This window comes from Syngnathus scovelli, chromosome 11 (assembly GCF_024217435.2).
Source record: "Syngnathus scovelli strain Florida chromosome 11, RoL_Ssco_1.2, whole genome shotgun sequence".
Taxonomy (NCBI): Eukaryota; Metazoa; Chordata; class Actinopteri; order Syngnathiformes; family Syngnathidae; genus Syngnathus; species Syngnathus scovelli.
The window spans coordinates 7,697,638-7,718,765 of NC_090857.1; the positions used below are offsets into that span (position 1 = coordinate 7,697,638).

Consider the following 21,128-nt stretch of genomic DNA (forward strand, 5'->3'; position numbering starts at 1 on the left):
TATTAGTAGTTTGAAAAAATTGGAATTACATATTGAGTCAATAGACTCAGGATTTAATCACGAAATGATTGCAATAAAACGCAACAGCATGCATAAAATATTTCCTCATGTGTTTAATCAGTGAGTGTAATATACGGTTCACATTTGGAATTGAGGACAGATGAATGAACGCGACTACAATGTTCTGATTTATGGAGATGCACCTGAATATGGGTGCACGTAGTCTGCAGCCACAATTTTACTTGTCATAGAACCAAATTATGCCTTAACAAATATAATACTACTTACAGATTTTCTTTTTAGTCACACAGGAGATGGGTAAAAAAATAATTTAATCTGTTTTACATTATTATTAACATATTGTTAAATGATTACCATTTTGACAGATTAAATGAAAACTGAGCGTTATGTTTACAGAGGCAGAATTAATGCAAAATTTATATCGGCACTTATAAGACTGATCCAAATGAAGGTACCAGGAGTGTAGTTAAATGTCTCATTTTAAAAATGCTGGCAATTCCAAAAGAATGTTTCTGACCATATTATGTATGTTCGGGCAGGAACAAACGTGTGCAAAGTCAAGAACGGCGGATGCCAGCAGCTTTGTCTGTACAGCGGCAACGGCCAGCGCACATGCGCCTGCGCTCACGGCATGCTGGCCGAAGACGGACGCGCCTGCCGCGACTACGACGGCTACCTGCTCTATTCGGAGCGCACCATACTAAAGAGCGTCCACCTCTCGGATGAAAACAACCTGAACGCGCCCATCAAACCGTTTGAAGACGCCGAGCACATGAAGAACGTCATAGCGCTGACCTTCGATTACAGAGGGGGAGGAGGGAAGGGAGCCAATCGGGTCTTCTTCAGCGACATCCACTTTGGCAACATCCAGCAGATCAGCGACGATGGATCAGACCGCAAGACTGTTGTCGAGAGTGAGTATTCCTGCTTCTTGATGATCTCAACATTCCTTTGGGGTGTCTTCAATGATTTCTATGCATGATTTCAACCAAGCAGTGAGATTCTTCCCAACTTGTTGAGTAATCCTCTGGAGTGCCCGTTCTTTCCTAGCAGTCTTTCGAATGATTAATTGTAATTACAAGTGGTGTGACTCAGCCCGGTGTTTGTGTAGCCGCTGAGTAATTACTGTCAATCAGACGGCCCCACCCCCATTGGCTCGCTTCCTTTCCCTCTTAAACAGCCTCAGCAGATCCTGTCGAAACTTTTGGGAGATGAGCACATAGAGGATGGGGTTCAACACCGTCGACGCGATGGCCATGAGTCGTGCGAACACGCTGAACGGGCCGTACCGTGGCGACGAGCCGGTGGCCCCTGAGCTTTTGTCAGATAGCAAGGCCAGTGTTAAGCCGTAAGAAGGCAGCCAGCACAGAGTAAACGCCAGCACCAGTATTGCTGACGTTTGGGTGACCTTGCTCTGGTAACGTTCGACTTGAGGAGCCTGAACGGCGTTCCGAGTCCTCCACAGGAACAGGTAGATATTACCGTAAGCGATGGCGATGGTGACCAGGGGGAGCAAGAAGGCCACCAAAAAGTGGACCAATCCATAAATGAGCTGATCCTGGTGGTAGAGGAAAGCAAAGCAAGCAAGGGCGTCCGGGTTATCTGGAGAGCTTCCTACAAAACGAAACACCAGCTGGGGTGCCGCCAGAGCGCAAGCCGGGATCCAAAGAAGTGCGGCCGTCATGGCGACGTGGCGTGGAGATAGGAAGCGGTAAGTTCTGGTGGGGTGCACCACCGTCATGTAGCGCGACACCGCCAGGTTGGACAACGTAAAAGCGCTGGCCGAGGTGCAGGCCGATCCCAAAAATCCCGCCAAACGACACAGGAATTCCCCGAAAGGCCATCGCTGCAAGGCGATGGCGGCCGTGTGGAAGGGAAGCGTGGAGAGCAGAAGAAGATCCGCAAAACTCAGAGCCAGCAGGAGGATGTCCGTACCTGTTCCTGACCGAGCCGTCCTCCCCCTGTTCCTCCTGCATAGGATCACCATCACCGTCGTGTGTCCCCCGACACCCAAAACCAAGATCACGGCATCAAAAATAGGGACGAGGACCCGTTCCACATTTCCGACCCCATTGTCACTGCTGTTCCCGTACCGATCCTCGAGTGCAGCAGAGTTCCACAGCAGCATTTTTATATCTTCACTTGAGTCACGCTTGTCACCGCAGTCATGCTCAAGGTGCTCGTAAAACTGCAGATAAGACAAGTGGAAAGAATTGCTCACATTGTGAATGAATGGCACTTTAAGCATGACAAAAAAATAACAATTTCCAACCTTTTTCTTCAAAACACCACAGGGAGCCTGTTATGTTGTTAAAATGAATCCACACATCCAAAGAATTAAATTTATGCTTGTCGGTTCTGAATGAACAAAATCAATCCTTCAGGAATCCCGGTAACTTTTTCAATATGGCAGTTTGTTTTGTTTCTCATCACCTCCAAGTAGCTCCACATGACATCTTTGCCAGACCGGTTCGCAGCAAGCCATAATAAGCCTTCACTTCTCTTGGGGAGGAAAAGAAATGTTGCATAGCTTTACAGCGAGGCGAGATAAAGGCGAGCCATCGGCCGGTGAACTCTGGACTGATTATCACAAGGCAGCATGGCCATTGGCTAACCCGCTTGCTGCGGGCGGTCCCTCGGAGGCCGAACATAGTTTTTCCCAGGGTCTGTTCAATTTCTCAAAGGATGCAATTGTTTTGGGTTTTTTGCACACCTATTGATGAAAATTAGACAAGCTCATATAAATCAGCAGATTGACTTGAAACTCATCTATGCGTAAATCTGAGTCAGTCTGACTGTTTATAATTGTAAAGTGAAAACTTTACTGCATCATCAGCAGATTCTTTACTTTTCAAGTCTTGCTGTTTTGTTGTAGTGTGTGCTTGTATATGTCAACTATATTGAGAAATCATAAATTATTGTTTGCTATCAGATACCTGGCTAATAATTGACAAACACTGACCTGCAATCTCGTTTGCTTCGACTAACATTGTGAGCGTAAGACAGAATAGTTCGTAAGAGTTTTGTCACCTTTACTTAAAACTGTTTGTGTGGGTCAATGCGGAGATAAACTTAAGTGGCCAGCAAAAATTTAGGAGGCAAAACAGCAGGGAGGATTGATCTCCTCTAAGTGGGTGGAAAATCCTTCACTTGGCTCTCTAGTGGCTTGTGCAGAGACAAATGTTGACTCATGTTCAGGGAATTGCAAGGCAGATATTGAGTTTTTGTGTCAAGTGTCTCGCCTGGTGGCGAAGCTCGCCACCGGTCCACAGCTGTTAAAAGGCAATAGCAGATTTAATCGAAGCACCTTCACTCTTTGGGACGATTAGCAACGTGATGTGTGTTAGCTGCTGTGATTAATGACGCAGTGATTTTTTTTTTTTTGGTAAATGACATTCACAAAGAGGACATTGCGTTCCTGCATTTTAGCACTTTAATAGCCTCTGACTCTTCCACTCTGTTGCCATTTCACATGCTTCCTCTTTTTCCGCTTCATTTTATCTGTCATTTTCTGTTTATAAATAGATTAAAAAAAAACTTTTTTCTAATTAGCAGTGTTCTAAACTGAACAGATAATAATGGTTGGCAGTTTCTAACAAGCGTCTACTCGCTGTTGAATGCCTTGTGTGGTGTTTTTCTCACAAGAGTTTTATTCACAAAGCATTTAAAGCACAAGGAGAGTTAATAATAATAATAATAGTGTGGGTAATGCCACTCAAAAACAGGTTTATGATCTAAATGTTGCTTTTGTAAATTGTGTTAATTACGACATGTATATTTGGTAATGTTCTTCCACCAAAACGCCATCTGCTGTATCAGGTGGTGTCGTTGACTGTAACGCAAACGCCCCTGTGCTTATTTGTCCTTTTGCTCAACTTGCTCTCTCCACGTTTGGTGTGTTTTTGTAGATGTGGGCTCAGTGGAGGGTCTGGCATACCACAGGGGCTGGGATATGCTGTACTGGACCAGCTACACCACTTCAACCATCACCCGTCACACTGTGGATCAGAGCCATTGGGGTGCTGTTGATCGGCACACCGTGGTCTCCATGTCAGGAGACGACCACCCCAGAGCCTTTGTACTTGACGAGTGCCAAAGGTCGTCCGTCATCTTATACTTCTCACAAAATGTTTCACTCCTTACCACCTTGTTAACGTTCCAAAATGATCCCACCACCACAGCCTGATGTTCTGGACCAACTGGAACGAGCAGTCCCCCAGTATCATGCGCGCCACACTGACTGGGTCCAACGTGATCGTGATCATCGGCACTGACATCCGAACCCCCAACGGCTTGGCCATCGACCACCGCGCTGAAAAGCTTTACTTCTCCGACGCCACCCTGGATAAGATTGAGCGCTGCGAGTACGACGGCAGCAGACGCTATGTGAGAGACACCCACGCATTGCTCAAACACAACGCAATATTTATACTGCAGTGTGATTGCATATTATGATCCGTGGGTTTGTTTGTCCTCTCCCAGATTGGAATTTCCTGAATGCGGCAATCCATAAGTGTGCTTGTGCTTCCCCCTGTAGGTGGTACTGAAGAATGAACCTGTGCACCCGTTCGGTCTGGCCGTATACGGAGACTACATCTTCTGGACGGACTGGGTGAGGAGGGCTGTGCTCCGGGCCGACAAATACACCGGAGGAGACATGAAGGTTCTGCGTGCCGATATACCTCAGCAGCCAATGGGAATCGCCGCCGTGGCCAACGACACAAACAGCTGTGAGTATTTTCCGCTGCCTTTGTGGGAGTTATTCTTTTCTTCAAAAGCTCTCAGTCTGTTGCAATGATCTGAATCCAACCAAAGGTACTGAAGGTTGTAAAAGTAAGGCCCTCGTGTCGCGGTTGACATCAAATGTTCCCCTGTGCACAGGTGAGTTCTCTCTGTGCCGTGTTAACAATGGAGGATGTCAGGACCTGTGTCTGCTGACTTCGGAAGGGAGGGTCAACTGCAGTTGTCGCGGTGACAGGAAGCTTTTGGAAGACAACACTTGCATCGGTAATGCAGTGCTATATTGAATGACAATATCATTTTGGAGGAAAGGAATTGAATTTCCCCTGATTAATTCAATCAAATTATGAATCATGTTTTTATCCTCCCACTGTAGCTCTGAACGCGACCTGCAGTCCCATCGACGAGTTTGAGTGCGGTAACGGAGATTGTGTCAACTACACGCTGACTTGCGACGGCATGGCCCACTGCAAGGACAAATCGGATGAGAAGCAGTCTTACTGTGGTAAGACTTAGTACTCTGTTTTAATGAGGCGTAAAGGCCCAATATATCAATTCTATTTTTGTGTGCTATATCATACCGAATTTTGTTCCAGCCAACCGTTCATGCAAGAAGGGCTTCAGGCGTTGCGTGAATGGCCGCTGCGTCGGGCATCACTCCTGGTGTAACGGACAGGACGACTGTGGGGACAATTCTGATGAGCTTTTCTGCAACAGTAAGTCCGTCAATACCATTTTAGGCTAAATGTCGATTCACAAAGCAAATTATTTCTAATGGGGCTATGGTATTTTATATTAGGTTAGGTTCACTCAGGATGTTATTGATGATCACAATCCAATCTTCCATCTTTCTGCTTGTCAGCCACACTGTGCTCAGCCGAACAGTTTCAGTGCAGAGATGGAAGTTGCATCACAAACTCCAGCAAGTGTGACCAAAAAGTGGACTGTGAAGACGCCAGTGACGAGATGAACTGCAGTAAGTCAAAATTAAAAAGCCTGTTGCGGAAAAATAAAAAGAAATGGAACGCAAAAGGGCGGCGGCCCCAGACCGAGCTGTAAAGTAATTTGTGCGCTTCTCGCTCTTTTTTAAAGCTGCCACAGACTGTTCCAGTTATTTCCGCTTGGGAGTGAAGGGAGTGACATTTCAAAAGTGCGAGTTCACCACCCTCTGCTATGACCCGGCGTGGCAGTGTGACGGGGCTAACGACTGCGGAGACCTTTCTGATGAAAGAAATTGCCCAGGTTCTGCAGTGCACATTGATTTTCACCAAATCTGAAGGCAGTGATCTATGAATGCTCGTTTTTCATTTAACAACAAAAGCATAACGTCCACTGTTGGATTGTTCCAAATGGCAAATGAGAATTATTGTTCTTGGAAAACCCCGACAATGCGAATGACATTACTCTTGTTGTTTATGATAAGCGGCTATAATTAAATTGGCTATGTCTGTGCTTTTCTAGGCAGTGGAAAAACCAAGTGCCCGACGACTTTCTTCGCCTGTCCCAGCGGAAGGTGCATCCCCATGAGCTGGACGTGCGACAAAGAGAACGATTGCGAAAACGGTGCCGACGAGGCTCACTGTGGTAAGTCCGCATACTCGGAGTCGAACGACTTTGGGCAACGTCACGCTGTTAACCCGCTCCCTCTACGACATTCAGGTAAATTCTGCTCGGCCTCCCAGTTTGAATGCGCCAACCACCGCTGCATTACCAACTCATGGGTGTGTGACGGAGCGGATGACTGTGGCGATGGCAGTGATGAGGACAGTAAATGCAGTGAGTAAAATTCCATTTTCAGCAGAAATTATAGAGTCACTCCTGCAGTGCCTCTTTTGTGTCTTCAGAACAAATTGTTACAGTACTTACTATGTTTGCCGCTTGCTATTCCACAAGCGGTAACTGCCCATAGTTCATCTTGTCAACTGAATGATTAATGGAAGACTGTGGGAACACAAATCTCCTTTCTCCCATTCAGTCCTCTCTCTCACCTTACTTTAGTGCCAGCTCTCGTCATACAGTATTTCCTCTGGGAGGTATTCTCCGCTGAGGGGATGCCGCCTGGAAACTTATTAGAGGCAAAAAAAAAAAAGGCAGTAGTTCCTCGTGGTTGTAGGTCAAGCATTGTAAACAAGAGCTCCCTTGGACTACTGATTCCTTTTTGAAAGTTGAGTGAGGTTTCAGCAATATATAATTGTACAGCTCAACATGTTCATGACTTTAAAAAAATGAGAAGCTAGATGCAACTTGCTCCTTAGACCTAAGCTAATGTTCACTTGCCCCTACTAAAATGTCCGCCACGAATGCCCATTCATTTTTATGGGAACATTGCCACTGCCAACATGGCCACCATGAAAACAGTGCAATCGGAAACAGTGACCATATGTTCTGATCGTTTCTTCTTCTTTTTGACAGAGACCAAAACGTGCAGTCCCGAAGCTTTCCAGTGTCCCGGCTCCCACATGTGTATCCCTCAGCGCTGGAAATGTGACGGAGACAAAGACTGTCCCGATGGGGCTGATGAGAGCGTCAAAGCTGGCTGTGGTGAGTACACAGTAGGCAAGGCTTGGATATAATCAAAGTCATTCATTCACTGAGATTATATATTTTATGTTTGTTTATGGCCCAGTCTTCAACAACACATGCAGCAACAACGAGTTCATGTGCCAAAACCGGCAGTGCATCCCGAAGCACTTTGTTTGCGACCACGACAATGACTGCAGCGACGGCTCGGATGAGTCGCAGGAGTGCGGTAAGAGAACTTTTTTTTTTTTTTTACAAACCAAGTTGGTGATACCTCCACCTCAATTCCCCTTTCAACCGCATGCTACAGAATACGCAACGTGTGGACCCAGTGAGTTCCGCTGCGCCAATGGACGCTGCCTCATTCAAAGCTCATGGGAGTGCGATGGGGACTTTGACTGCCACGACCACTCGGACGAAGCCCCCAAGAATCCACGCTGCACGGGCCCAGGTTATTATTTTCATTGTATTTACATCAACATGGTCTTATTTGTATCGTGGCATTCAACAATGCTGATTCTTCAGAGAAAAAATGCAACGACACGGCGTACGCCTGCAACAACGGGAAATGTATCAACGAGACGTTACTCTGCGATCACAAAGACGACTGCGGCGATGGCTCGGATGAGCTCAACTGCTTTATCAACGAGTGCCTGAACACCAAACTGAGCGGCTGCTCTCAGCTTTGCGAGGATCTGAAAATAGGCTTCAAGGTAAGCCAATGTCATGAGAGTGACTTGTGATGCAATGTAGACCGGGGGTTTTACGTGCCGCTCGCTCCGTCACCTCACAGTGTAGATGTCACCCTGGATTCCGGCTGAAAGATGACGGCAAGACGTGCGTGGACGTGGACGAGTGTACAAGCACCTACCCCTGCACACAGCGCTGCATCAACACACATGGCAGCTTCCACTGCATGTGTGTTGAGGGTTTCCAGCTTAGTCCAGAAAACCCCACCATATGCAAATCCACATCTGGTAAGTGACGGCGCATCTGCTCATTCACTCATCATCACAGAATGATAATTCATGACATGTAAAGTGTCTCCCATCATTTGAACGAGTCTAAATAGTTGCCCTTTTTCACACAGATGAGGAGCCCTTCCTGATCTTTGCCAACCGCTACTACCTACGCAAACTCAACTTGGATGGCTCCAATTACACGCTCCTCAAACAGGTGAGGACTGGAGTTTTCATGAAGCTTCTGCGAGGGTTCGCCGCCGGTCCTGACTATTGTCCGTGTCTCGGTCCTGACTAATATCTGTGTCTTGACAGGGGTTGAACAATGCTGTGGCTTTGGACTTTGACTATCGGCAACAGATGATTTATTGGACCGATGTGACCACGCAGGGCAGCATGATCCGTCGGATGTATATCAATGGCAGTGATGTTCAGGTCTTTTATTTTTTTATTTTTTTTTTTACACTTATTTGTTAAGTTGTGCAGCAGAAAACCCAACATTTATACTGTCTATGAAAAAAAAAAAATTGTGAGCTGTTTTCAAAGTTGCCTTTTTTTTTTGATTGACAGGTTCTCCATCGCACATCACTCAGCAACCCGGATGGTCTTGCAGTGGACTGGGTAGGAGGAAACCTGTACTGGTGTGATAAGGGGCGGGACACAATTGAAGTGTCAAAGCTGAATGGTGCCTACCGGACAGTTCTGGTCAACAATGGATTGAGAGAACCAAGGGCTGTGGCTGTGGACGTACGCTATGGGTAAGTGCATTTATATAATGAAGATTTTTTTTTTTGGGTGCAGACTGGCTGCTCCTGTTTATTTAATTTTCTCACTTGCTCTGATGGCCGCTGTCTTTTTTGACAGGTACTTGTACTGGTCCGACTGGGGTGACACCCCTCATATTGGGAGGATCGGCATGGACGGCAGTAACAGGACAGTCATTGTGGAGGATAAGATCACCTGGCCCAATGGTCTTACTCTGGACTTTGTCAACGACCGCATCTACTGGGCCGACGCCCGCGAGGACTACATTGCCTTCGCCAGCTTGGACGGAACCAACAGACACACGGGTAATGCACATAAGTTTACGCTGGTGTGCGGTTGCGTAGCTTGTTGAGTATTTTAATTTAATTAAATATTTGTGTTTCCTTCCACATGTAGTTCTGACCCAGGATATCCCCCACATCTTTGCCATGACGCTATTTGAGGAGTACATCTACTGGACAGACTGGGAGACCAAGTCCATCAACAGAGCTCATAAGACTATGGGAATCAACAAGACCTTGCTGATTAGCACCTTACACAGACCAATGGACGTCCATATTTACCATCCGTACCGCCAGCCGGAGGGTATGCCCGAGTCATCTTTCGCTATTTGCCGTTTGGATGTCTAATTTTCTTTCACCTTTGTTGTGCAGTGGCGGAACACCCCTGCCAGACGGAAAATGGTGGCTGCAGTAATCTGTGTCTACTCTCACCGGGAGGGGGCTACAAATGCGCCTGCCCCACTAACTTTTATCTAGCAGCAGATGGCAAACAGTGTTTGTCCAACTGCACCGCTAGTCAGGTACGCTTTTTTTAAAATCACAACTTTGTCAGAGGGTTGTGTTATTTGGAAACTTTCCATGTGAATGAAATGGGTACATTGATATGTCAATTTACAAAATGATTCCATTTTCTGATTTTTTTTAGTTTGTTTGCAAAAACGACAAGTGTATTCCATTCTGGTGGAAGTGTGACACAGAAGATGACTGTGGGGACCGCTCGGATGAGCCCGAAGACTGCCGTAAGTGGCTAATGCTTTTTCGCCGTGCTTTCCATCATACATTATCGTCCGGAATAATATGATTCCTTGTCGCTTTAGCTGAGTTCAAGTGCAGACCAGGCCAGTTCCAATGCGGTACAGGAATTTGTACAAATCCCGCCTATATCTGCGACGGGGACAACGACTGCCAAGACAATTCAGATGAAGCCAATTGTGGTATGTTTCCACACACTAAGAAGTTCATTTTTTTTCACTCCAAATCTCCTAAGTGATTATTTATCTGCCTTGCAGACATCCACGTGTGCCTGCCCAGTCAGTTTAAATGCACCCACCCCAGTCGATGCATTCCCGGCATCTTCCGTTGCAATGGACAGGACAACTGCGGAGAGGGAGAGGATGAGAAAGATTGTCGTAAGTTTTACCAGAACAGCACTCACTGTACGTAGATGTAAATATATTGTCAGTCAGACAAATGCTGTTTTTTTTTTATAGCGGAGGTGACATGCGCCCCCAACCAGTTCCAGTGTGCCGTTACCAAGCGCTGTATTCCACGGGTGTGGGTGTGTGACCGAGACAACGACTGCGTGGATGGTTCTGATGAGCCTGCCAACTGCAGTAAGATCCATTTGAATATATAGTTTGGATATCTTTGCAAAAAAATACATCCGTAGGAAACTGATTTGATTACAGTTGCAGTAGAAAATGGTCTGACTTGTATGAATGTTTGAAAACATGCACTCTTGTTTTGTATGTCTAATCTAGCATATGTGAAATGTATCTACCTGTTCCTCACCATGTCATCTGTGCTGCAGCTCAAATGACATGCGGCGTGGATGAGTTCCGCTGTAAGGACTCGGGCCGCTGCATCCCAGCACGCTGGAAGTGCGATGGCGAGGATGACTGTGGCGATGCTTCGGATGAACCCAAAGAGGAGTGCGGTAAGTCAACTGTTTTCACAAATTCATAGAATATGGTAAATGCTAAAAATTCTTTTTATTTTTTGCTCAGATGAGCGGACGTGCGAGCCTTATCAGTTCCGCTGTAAAAACAACCGCTGCGTGCCCGGACGCTGGCAATGCGACTACGACAATGACTGCGGCGATAACTCTGATGAAGACAAGTGTGGTAGGTTCCCATTTTGTACGTCGCTCATCGAATACAAAAACATCCACAATCCGAGACTCGACCAGGAGATTCCATTTGAATGGGTCTTTTTGCGCATCTCATCTCATCTCATATTTATCTTGTATTTCACACTGGCCTGTTGCTGTGAGCCAGAGGTAGGTGTTGTCATCGTTTCATCTTAAGAACCTCAGTTACTTGGTCCTTGTCCTTTTTGACCCTTTTCAGACCCCTTTGACAAACCCCCAAAAATCTTCCGCCATGTTGCATAGTATGCAGTATGCTGTCCCATTCCCACCTTTATTCCCCATGAGTCATTCCTGAAACAACTTTATTATATCAGCTTGATGCTCAGCAGACAGCAAGCTGTATTATTTGTTGCAGTGATTCCTCCTTTTTTTTCCCTCCTCCTCCTCCGCCTCCATTTTTTTCCACATCTGTCATGCATTGCTCTGCCTCTAAACTGAGAACTCTCTTCCTCCAGTTCCTCGCCAATGTTCAGAGAGCGAATTTGCCTGCACGAATGGCCGCTGCATTGCCGGGCGCTGGAAGTGTGACGGTGACCACGATTGCGCCGACGGTTCGGACGAGGTAGCGCTCGGCAACCCCTTGTGTTTTAACACTTGAAAATTGGCAACACCAATGGAAAGGGATTTTTTTTTTTTTGCTCCAGAATGGCTGTGATGTGAAGTGTGACAGCGATCAGTTCCAGTGCAAAAACGGCCACTGCATCCCCATCCGCTGGCGCTGTGACGCCGACCCCGACTGTATGGATGGTAGCGATGAGGAAAAATGTGACACTGGCGGTGAGAAACAATTTCTATTTTTTTTTTCCAATCTTATGACCAAAAGACCAGATAATAATGGTACCATGGGTTAGTTGAAGAGATAGTACATGATGTATTTCAGTGGGAAGACACTGCCCCCTGGACGAGTTTCAGTGCAACAACACTTTGTGTAAACCGCTGGGCTGGAAGTGTGACGGCGAGGATGACTGCGGAGACAATTCTGACGAGAAGCCAGAGGAATGTGGTAAGAAGATCGCATCGACAGCTTCCCTGTGGACTGCTTGCAGACGGCCTCCCGCTTAGAGCTGCTCTTTTTTTCTCTCCAAGTTAAATTCCAGTGTCCGCCCACGAGACAGTTCCGCTGTCATAATGACCGTGTGTGTCTGCCAATATCCAAACACTGCGACGGGATCAACAATTGTGGGGACAACAGCGATGAACTCAACTGTCGTGAGTTGTTATTTATTGTCAGGTTGATTATGTCTGCATTTCTTGGCGCCAGATATTACGGTCTCACTCGCACAGTTCTCCAAATAAGAGGCACAGTGTGCTTGCTTCAAGCTCTGGACTTACCAGTGAAAATCACTGAAACGAAAGACAATCAAATATATATATATATGTCAAGGCTGCTAGCTTAATGCTAACATTCTAGACGACTATAGATTAAATTGGGAACCTTCTCTGCCTTTTTTTGTCATTATTTATGATGCACCTCTCATCAACTGTGCTACTCCAGAACATCCTCCATCCACACCAGTCTGCCAAAAAGACGAGTTCCAGTGCTCTAATGGCCGCTGCATCAGCTCCGTCCTGCGCTGCAACTTCTTTAACGATTGTGAGGATTACGGCTCCGATGAAATCAATTGCAATAAGAAAGGTAAGGTCATGTTAGAGTGGCGATGGCATGACAGGGCGCTCTGCCTGCTTCTCCGTTCAATTCTAACCCTTGTCTTGTAGACACGGTGTTGAACGACTGCCGCAACAACAGAACGGTGTGCGGCGACGGCGATGAAGCGCACTGCGTGGTCAACGGGACAAGTTCTTTTTGCTCTTGCAAACCGGGCTTCCAGTCCTATGGCCGTAATAGATGTGAAGGTACGTTCTTGCTCTGCTCTCCTCCCATGTGATGATACATCAACTTCTTTTTTTTTTTCTGTGACTCACAGATAAGAACGAGTGCAGGGAGTTTGGAGTGTGTTCCCACATTTGCAACAACACAAAGGGCTCGTACAAGTGCAGCTGCCACAAGTACTTTACCAGAATCAATGATACTTGCAAGGCTGACAGTGAGTACTGAATTTAGCATTTGAGCTTTATCGTGTAGCATTGCAGTTTCACATTCCCACAATCTTATTCGTTCATTTCATCCTTAGCTCAGAGACAGGTGCTGTACATCGCCGATGACAACGAGATCCGCGGCCTGGACCCCTCCATGCCAAACTGGCGCTATGAGCAAATCTTCCAGGGCGACGCCAACGTGCGCATCGATGCCATGGATGTGCACATCAAGACAAATCGCATTTACTGGACCAACTGGCACACGGGGCGCATATCTTCATATGAATTGCCTTCTTCTTCCTCGCCGTCACCTAACAACAACCGGAACCGACGCCAAACGGAATCACGGGTCACCAATGTGGAGGTGAAGACACACAGTCAACAAATTAACTTTTGTTGTTGTTGTTGTTGCTGTAAGTGGACGTTGGTGCTCTCTGTGTTTAGATCCCCGATCTGAAGATGCCCCGAGGCATTGCTGTGGACTGGGTGGCGGGGAACCTGTATTGGACCGACTCTGGTAGAGACGTCATTGAGGTGGCTCAGCTTAGCGGAGGGCACCACCGCAAAACTCTCATCTCAGGCATGATTGACGAGCCTTACGCCATCGTGGTCGACCCTCCGAGAGGGTAAGCGGGGAAAGGGAAAGTTGATTTGTATTGGAAGGGGGTTAAATCTAAATGACATCATTCTCCAGGAAAATGTACTGGGCAGACTGGGGGAACCACCCCAAGATTGAGACAGCCGCCATGGATGGAACCATGAGAGAGACACTAGTGGAAGAAAACATTCAGTGGCCAACCGGTAGAACATCCACCAAGGCGTCTAACCATTGAAAAGTATCTTTAGTAACTTTGCTCTGTTTTTGCACAGGCCTTGCCGTGGACTACTTCAACCAGCGCCTGTACTGGGCCGATGCTAAACTATCGTTGATCGGCAGCGTGAGGCTGAATGGAAGCGATGCAGTCGTGGCTGTGAACATCAAGAATAGTTGAGTGGCACTTTTTACTTTGTAAAGAAAAAACTGAAAGGATTAGTCGTGCGTATTGTCCTTTAGCTGTGCTTATATCATCATACTGCACTTCTCTCCTCAGAGCTCCATCAACCCTTCAGTCTTGATATTTTCGAAGACTACATCTACGGCATCACCTACATCCACAACCACGTCTTCCGAGTCAATAAATTCGGCAAAGGTGACGTGGAGAACCTGACGACGAGAATGAACCACGCCACTGATTTGGTTTTGTACCACCGCAACAAACAACCAGAGAGTGAGTTTAGCGTGAAGCGACACCAGTAAAAAGAGAAAAAGAAAATGCGGTGTTATTGTGAGCCATTTGTATTTTCTAGTGAACAATCCCTGCGACAGAAAGAAATGTGAATGGCTATGCCTTCTGAGTCCAAGTGGCCCAGTGTGTACCTGTCCCAATGGACACACATTGGACAACGGCACGTGTGTCAAGCAACCCGCTCCCACGCTGTCTCCTATCTGTGAGCAAGCATAACACTCACACATTCAAAATTTTCAAATGGAACCAGCAGTGCGTAATTCGCATTGATCATAATGTGATGATAATTGCCCGCAGCGCCTCCGAGTGGCCCCTGCCTGGTCCAGTGTCAGAATGGTGGCAGTTGTTTCCTGAACGCTCACAAGCAACCGAAATGTCGCTGCCAGCCCAACTACGGAGGAGATCGATGTGAGATTGACCAGTGCAGAGACTACTGCAAGAACGGAGGAACATGCGCACCTTCGCCAACAGGTAGGAAACAGAAACTGATCAAAACATCAGTTATGACCTTTTCACTCACAGTGGTGCAGCTAGAGGTGGGGCCATGTGGGCACTGTCCCCCTTCCTAAATGCTTGGACCCCCAAATGCCAGTATTCCATTTTGGATCATTTCTGATTTTTATGGAAATTTGATTCCAGATTTCCACCACCCATCTGGAAGGAACATATAGTGAAGATTTTTGTGGATTTATAAATATTTTTCTTAGTTTTATTTTTCAATATTTCTTTTTTAAATATTCAATATTTTTCAGGCGCCCCGACCTGCCGATGCCTGCCAGGATTTACAGGGCCCACCTGCAACCTGCACACATGCAAGAATTACTGCATGAATGGAGGCAACTGCACCGTCAGTGCTGGCAACCAACCGTCCTGCAGCTGCCCTCATGACTTCCTGGGTGACCAGTGCCAATATCGTGAGTCGTGCTCTCGAATAGCTTCAACATGCGCATTTTGTTTACAAAGCAGCACGTAACCCGCTTGTGTGTGTTTGTGTGTGTAGGAAGCTGTGAGGGTCACTGTTTGAACCGGGGCACGTGTCTACAGAGTGCGAGTGGCTCCAAACTGTGCCGCTGTCTGCCTCAGTTCACTGGCAGCATATGTGAGATCGACAAGTGTCATTATTGTCGCGACGGAGAGTGTATCCCCAAGGACAGATTTACATCCACAGGGGAATTCACATGCCGGTAAACAGCTCAAACACTAAGTGGCTGACATAGTCAGACTCTCTCACCGCCTTACTAAATGTATATTTTAGTATTGGCAATGCAAAAGATTATAATAAGAAATAATGTACCATTAAGTATGGCTGGTGGGCCACATCTATTCTTTCATCTGGCCCATTATGCATTTATAGTAATAACAAAAAATTCAACATTCTGTCTTCAATAGATGTGCAAATGGAAGAATCCAGCCCAGCTGCTACACTTGCGATACAAATGAATACTGCGCAAACGGCCAGTGCTCCATTAATCCTCTCACCCGTCTTCCAGAGTGCAGGTGAGTGAATTTTGCGTCTCAGGTTTCATCATGGAGTCCGGATGTTCAAACCACCATAACGGCCCCTACTTGCACTATATGTACTGTATCTCGTGTATTTATGTGGGCGTGTAGATGTTCTCCTGGATGGGCGGGGCATCGCTGTGAGTCAGTCACCAGTAGTGAAGGTTCCACCACTTCAGGAGGGCGTAAGTGAACCCATAAGCACTTGAACTTGCTACGACGCTTGACATGTCACATCAATCTATTTTGTGTGTGCAGGCACAGCCTCCATCGTGGTCCCTGTGCTGCTCCTTCTCCTGTTGGTTCTGCTGGCTGTAGGTGCGTTGCTCTGGTACAGAAGAAGGATGAGAGGGTGAGTCATACTGAAACATTTTATACTCCAGAGAGGCCTTTTCTCTTGGATTCTTTTTTTTCCCCCAGTTTCTTTCTTCACTTCTCTCTCCTACACTGTAATGGCATTTCCTCTGCTCCTCAGGTCTAGCCGGCCCTGCAAAACCGGCTCCAAACGTTTGCGGTAATAGTTGTGGGGGGAGTGGGAGGGGCGACGCTTTTGCCTCCATTACCCTCATTCAACTCTTTATACCTCGCCCCTTACCCATGAGTCTTAGTTGCTGTGCAGTGTTTGGTCCTGTGATTAGTGTCACGTCATTCTAGCTCTTCAGTGTCCCTCCTTCAGGAGCTGTGGGACAGATCTGCAATGAACAGATCTGTTTGTGTACTGTAGTCCTGTAATTGTCCTTCATGCTGTCACATTGTATTGCAAAGGAGGGATGAGCATTTGAAAAATGACCATAGTGGATGAGCATCACAAGCTTACATACTATACTGTACTGCAAATATTTCAAAATCAAATTTTATGGGGCCCAAAAGTATTTGGACGCAGTGACATCTTTGGAAGTGGAATATTATTTCAAAATAATTTACTGACAGTTAAATGAAGTGAGCTGATTTAATGAACCAATTCAATGTTTTTGTCTTGGAGATGCTTTCAGACAGTCACAAAACTCATATAATGTCCATCAAAATATTAAAGACGTTGTTCAAATACATTTCCAACCCTGAAAATTGGGAAAAATTGGTAGTTGCCTTCTTATGAAATTTCTTAAAATCAAAGCTGAAAGTCAACAATTCATTGAATCAATGTCTGAATGCATTGTGGTGGTCTACAAACACAAAATCATGCATTTACAATCCTAATTTAAATTGAAGATGCTCATTCCTACCACATTCCAGTGGTGATTTAAATGGTAGCAATGTGATGGAGGATTCACAGTGGTTCATTTTGTGCAATGAAATCTGGATCGGTTCTGGAGTTGACAGAATGCTGAGTTTGTGTTTTTGCTTGTGCTGTGGCTTTTTCTCAGTCTGGTTGGACGTGACGCCGTGATCCGCCTCTTCATTGTATGGATGTGTGCGGCTGCCGTTAACAGCGTCTCGGTCTTATTCCCGACCTTTCTGTGTTGTGCAGAGCGAAGGGTTTCCAGCACCAACGGATGACCAATGGGGCCATGAACGTTGAGATCGGAAACCCCGCCTACAAGATCTACGAGGGCGAGCCTGATGACGACGCAGGGGAGCTGCTCGACGCGGACTTCACCCTCGATCCAGACAAGGTAAACAGGGAGCCTTCCCAAATTTGAAGTGGTCATTGCTCAAATGTGTCAATGCCATAAGATGGTGACAAAGCACTAGTTTTGTCTAAATGAAGCTCCTCAATAATCGTAGCTCTGTCTGTGGGCGCCAAAAACCTACTTTATTTTTTTTTTACCTGAGCCCTAAAACCGACAGAGCACTCATCCAATCTACACGCCATCTGATCGATTCTATTTGTGATGTCATTTTACCAGCCTACAAACTTCACCAACCCGGTGTACGCCACGTTGTACATGGGCGCCCAAAACAGTCGCAATTCGCTGGCCAGCACGGACGAGAAGAAGGAGCTGTTGTCTCGCGGAGAGGAGGAGCCCCTCGTGGACCCGTTGGCGTAAGCCCGCCCCGTCACGCTATTCCAAATACACCGCATCTTCTTGCCTTTTAGTGAAGAAAAAAAAAAGTGACAAAAAAATCCAACAAAAAAGTGGGAGAGAAAAGGACAAAAAAAAGTGTGAACACTGTATAAAATGTACAAAAATGAAGGACTACTTTTGTATGTGATTGCAGTATTATATTTTGTTCTTTTGAGATTCCTCCGGTCAAAAACAAGTAACATTTTCTATGAGAGATTTTTAATTTCCACATGTCCCTTCCCCTTTTACCTAAATAGCCACTACCTCTGTGCAAAATGAAATGGAAAATTAGAAGTCATTATCATCAGAGCAGTTTTAATTTTTGTCCCAATATTTTTTTATGACTTGTATAGAGAGCAAGAGAGGAAAAAAAGAAGCTAAAAACAATTTCCATTTCACCAGTGCCAATTGTTTGTTGTTTGTGTGGACTTTGAGAGGGGAAGGCAAAACTCAAAGTTGTCCCAATTTGTGCGGCTGTTGCCTGCCTGGCCTCATGAGGATCTTTGCAAGATTGTGAGAAACACGTCCGGGTTTGTGTACAGCAGCAGATGTTCTTGTAACAATTGTGTCGTCTTCCTTGCACAGAATTCCGATTCAATGGTATTTTGTAGGCTTTATATGGTTACGTGTGAAGCCAGCGTTGGCTTTTTATGACTGTTTTGAAGTGTGACGCGTATGTTGGAAAACTTTGCTCCCAGGTAAAACATTCCAGGCAGATGTTTTGAATGTGCTCAAGCAAAACATGATCAGCTGGTCAATACTGGGAGGACCAAAGCACAGCCAGTCTCCATGGCCAGATGGTATCACGTGATTTACAGGGTCTTCCTTGAGTTGAAGGTGAGATAGGCTTCACTTGAGGTTCTTTCAGATGAAACCGAGATCCTAATGGACCTTTTCTAAAATGTCAGTCATGAGTAGATTTTTACCTTAAGTGGACCGTTTTGTAACGACTGTCTTTAAGTGCATTAAGGTCATTTGGTATTTGTGTTGTTGAGCTGTGTCTAACCTCCCGTATCTAATTGGTGTGTCACGCCGCTGCTAATGCTACCACTCTTGTCCTTACGCTCAAAATGCTGCTTCTGTCAGAAATGTGTCAGCCATAATCTTAGTGCATGTAACACCAATCTTTAATATCGGAAATGATTGACAATGCCACAATGTTTTATTTTGGCATTACCTGTCAGCAAGTGTTATTTTACGCAGCTGTATATGTTTTGTATTGTAATTGAGAGATAAGTACAATCATTTTTGTTTCCCCTGAACAGCAGTTTTGCTGAAATTCAGTCATTTTCCAATTATTGTTGAATCGTTTTTTTTTTTTTTTTTTTTTAAATAAATGACAATTAGCTTTTATAGTACACAATGCATGGAGGCTCAGACTTTCTTCTGGAAAGAGACTATTGTTTAATTTTTGCTGGAGTACTTTACAAACTAAATAACAGATATTGTTATAAATAAATTGAAAATTGTACAGACAAAAAAGTTTTTGTGAGTGTGTGTTTTTGTGAGTGAATGAGTGTGAGTGTGAGTGAGTGAGTGTGAGTGAGTGAGTGTGAGTGTGAGTGTGAGTGTGAGTGTGAGTGTGAGTGAGTGTGTGTGAGTGTGTGTGTGTGTGTGTGTGTGAGTGTGTGTGTGTGTGTGTGTGTGTGTGTGTGTGTGTGTGTGTGTGTGTGTGTGTGTGTGTGTGTGTGTGAGTGTGTGTGAGTGTGTGTGTGTGTGTGTGTGTGTGTCAGTGTGTGTGAGTGAGTGTCAGTGTGTGTGAGTGAGTGTCAGTGTGAGTGTCAGTGTGAGTGTCAGTGTGAGTGTCAGTGTGAGTGTCAGTGTGAGTGTCAGTGTGAGTGTGAGTGTGTGAGTGTGAGTGTGAGTGTGTGAGTGTGAGTGTGTGAGTGTGAGTGTGTCAGAGTGAGTGAGTGAGTGAGTGTGAGTGTCAGTGTGAGTGAGTGAGTGTCAGTGTCAGTGTGAGTGAGTGAGTGTCAGTGTGAGTGTCAGTGTGAGTGAGTGTGAGTGTCAGTGTCAGTGTCAGTGTGAGTGTCAGTGTCAGTGTCAGTGTGTGTGTGAGTGTGAGTGTCAGTGTGAGTGTTAGTGTGAGTGTCAGTGTGAGTGAGTGTCAGTGTGAGTGTCAGTGTGAGTGTCAGTGTGAGTGTCAGTGTGAGTGAGTGAGTGTGAGTGAGTGAGTGAGTGTGAGTGTCAGTGTGAGTGTCAGTGTGAGTGTGAGTGTCAGTGTGAGTGTGAGTGAGTGAGTGTGAGTGAGTGTGAGTGTCAGTGTGAGTGAGTGAGTGTGAGTGTCAGTGTGAGTGAGTGAGTGTGAGTGTCAGTGTGAGTGTCAGTGTGAGTGTGAGTGTCAGTGTCAGTGTGTGTGTGTGAGTGAGTGTCAGTGTGAGTGTCAGTGTGAGTGTCAGTGTGAGTGTCAGTGTGAGTGTCAGTGTCAGTGTGAGTGTGAGTGTCAGTGTGAGTGTCAGTGTGAGTGTGAGTGAGTGAGTGTGAGTGTCAGTGTGAGTGTCAGTGTGAGTGTCAGTGTGAGTGTCAATGTGAGTGTGAGTGAGTGAGTGTGAGTGTCAGTGTGAGTGTCAGTGTGAGTGTCAGTGTGAGTGTCAGTGTGAGTGTCAGTGTGAGTGTGAGTGTGAGTGTCAGTGTGAGTGTGAGTGTCAGTGTGAGTATCAGTGTGAGTATCAGTGCGAGTGTCAGTGCGAGTGTCAGTGTGAGTGTCAGTGTGAGTATCAGTGTGAGTGTCAGTGAGTGTCAGTGTGAGTGTCAGTGTGAGTGAGTGTCAGTGTCAGTGTGAGTGTCAGTGTGAGTGTCAGTGTGAGTGTGAGTGAGTGAGTGTGAGTGAGTGAGTGAGTGTGAGTGTCAGTGTGAGTGTGAGTGTCAGTGTGAGTGTCAGTGTGAGTATCAGTGTGAGTATCAGTGCGAGTGTCAGTGTGAGTGTCAGTGTGAGTATCAGTGTGAGTGTCAGTGAGTGTCAGTGAGTGTGAGTGTCAGTGTGAGTGTCAGTGTGAGTGTCAATGTGAGTGTGAGTGAGTGAGTGTGAGTGTCAGTGTGAGTGTCAGTGTGAGTGTCAGTGTGAGTGTCAGTGTGAGTGTCAGTGTGAGTGTGAGTGTGAGTGTCAGTGTGAGTGTGAGTGTCAGTGTGAGTATCAGTGTGAG

General features: G+C 46.0%; 2 protein-coding genes across 5 annotated transcripts in view; one reads left to right on the plus strand and one right to left on the minus strand.

Annotated features, from left to right (window-relative positions):
• LOC125976691 (low-density lipoprotein receptor-related protein 1) overlaps nt 1–19,322 on the plus strand; it is a 72,831-nt gene extending 53,509 nt beyond the window's left edge. The window contains exons 41-90 of one of the 4 annotated variants that reach the window (XM_049732489.2): nt 561–935; nt 3,930–4,119; nt 4,203–4,407; nt 4,559–4,751; nt 4,903–5,028; nt 5,138–5,266; nt 5,358–5,477; nt 5,624–5,737; nt 5,854–6,003; nt 6,223–6,345; nt 6,421–6,537; nt 7,174–7,302; nt 7,388–7,510; nt 7,592–7,732; nt 7,807–7,994; nt 8,075–8,258; nt 8,372–8,457; nt 8,556–8,675; nt 8,811–8,998; nt 9,105–9,310; nt 9,402–9,590; nt 9,659–9,807; nt 9,933–10,026; nt 10,105–10,221; nt 10,297–10,416; nt 10,498–10,620; nt 10,818–10,943; nt 11,014–11,130; nt 11,612–11,718; nt 11,801–11,933; nt 12,037–12,159; nt 12,243–12,365; nt 12,652–12,792; nt 12,873–13,010; nt 13,082–13,201; nt 13,289–13,557; nt 13,638–13,819; nt 13,888–13,994; nt 14,064–14,180; nt 14,285–14,461; nt 14,541–14,681; nt 14,777–14,950; nt 15,232–15,393; nt 15,480–15,663; nt 15,869–15,976; nt 16,091–16,164; nt 16,238–16,331; nt 16,455–16,493; nt 17,448–17,592; nt 17,827–19,322. In XM_049732489.2, coding sequence (XP_049588446.1) covers nt 561–935; nt 3,930–4,119; nt 4,203–4,407; nt 4,559–4,751; nt 4,903–5,028; nt 5,138–5,266; nt 5,358–5,477; nt 5,624–5,737; nt 5,854–6,003; nt 6,223–6,345; nt 6,421–6,537; nt 7,174–7,302; nt 7,388–7,510; nt 7,592–7,732; nt 7,807–7,994; nt 8,075–8,258; nt 8,372–8,457; nt 8,556–8,675; nt 8,811–8,998; nt 9,105–9,310; nt 9,402–9,590; nt 9,659–9,807; nt 9,933–10,026; nt 10,105–10,221; nt 10,297–10,416; nt 10,498–10,620; nt 10,818–10,943; nt 11,014–11,130; nt 11,612–11,718; nt 11,801–11,933; nt 12,037–12,159; nt 12,243–12,365; nt 12,652–12,792; nt 12,873–13,010; nt 13,082–13,201; nt 13,289–13,557; nt 13,638–13,819; nt 13,888–13,994; nt 14,064–14,180; nt 14,285–14,461; nt 14,541–14,681; nt 14,777–14,950; nt 15,232–15,393; nt 15,480–15,663; nt 15,869–15,976; nt 16,091–16,164; nt 16,238–16,331; nt 16,455–16,493; nt 17,448–17,592; nt 17,827–17,967 — 7,241 coding nt within the window. In that variant the 3' untranslated portion in view covers nt 17,968–19,322. Of the gene's footprint in view, nt 1–560; nt 936–3,929; nt 4,120–4,202; nt 4,408–4,558; nt 4,752–4,902; nt 5,029–5,137; nt 5,267–5,357; nt 5,478–5,623; nt 5,738–5,853; nt 6,004–6,222; nt 6,538–7,173; nt 7,303–7,387; nt 7,511–7,591; nt 7,733–7,806; nt 7,995–8,074; nt 8,259–8,371; nt 8,458–8,555; nt 8,676–8,810; nt 8,999–9,104; nt 9,311–9,401; nt 9,591–9,658; nt 9,808–9,932; nt 10,027–10,104; nt 10,222–10,296; nt 10,417–10,497; nt 10,621–10,817; nt 10,944–11,013; nt 11,131–11,611; nt 11,719–11,800; nt 11,934–12,036; nt 12,160–12,242; nt 12,366–12,651; nt 12,793–12,872; nt 13,011–13,081; nt 13,202–13,288; nt 13,558–13,637; nt 13,820–13,887; nt 13,995–14,063; nt 14,181–14,284; nt 14,462–14,540; nt 14,682–14,776; nt 14,951–15,231; nt 15,394–15,479; nt 15,664–15,868; nt 15,977–16,090; nt 16,165–16,237; nt 16,332–16,454; nt 16,494–17,447; nt 17,593–17,826 lie in introns of all 4 variants that reach the window. The other 3 variants (XM_049732487.2, XM_049732490.2, XM_049732488.2) reach the window with 3 other exon arrangements.
• On the minus strand, nt 96–2,978 carry LOC125976695 (galanin receptor type 2). Its single transcript, XM_049732515.1, has 2 exons — nt 2,294–2,978; nt 96–2,209 (listed from the first exon to the last, which is right to left on the minus strand). The coding sequence occupies exon 2, from the start codon at nt 2,147–2,149 to the stop codon at nt 1,154–1,156; it is 996 nt and encodes a 331-aa protein (XP_049588472.1). The 5' UTR covers nt 2,150–2,209; nt 2,294–2,978; the 3' UTR covers nt 96–1,153.
• Nucleotides 19,323–21,128: the final 1,806 nt, after the last annotated feature.

What these genes read in the sequence shown, in the direction of transcription:
- LOC125976695 (XM_049732515.1), bottom strand. Translation starts at nt 2,149, where the DNA reads ATGCTGCTGTGGAACTCTGCTGCACTCGAGGATCGGTACGGGAACAGC.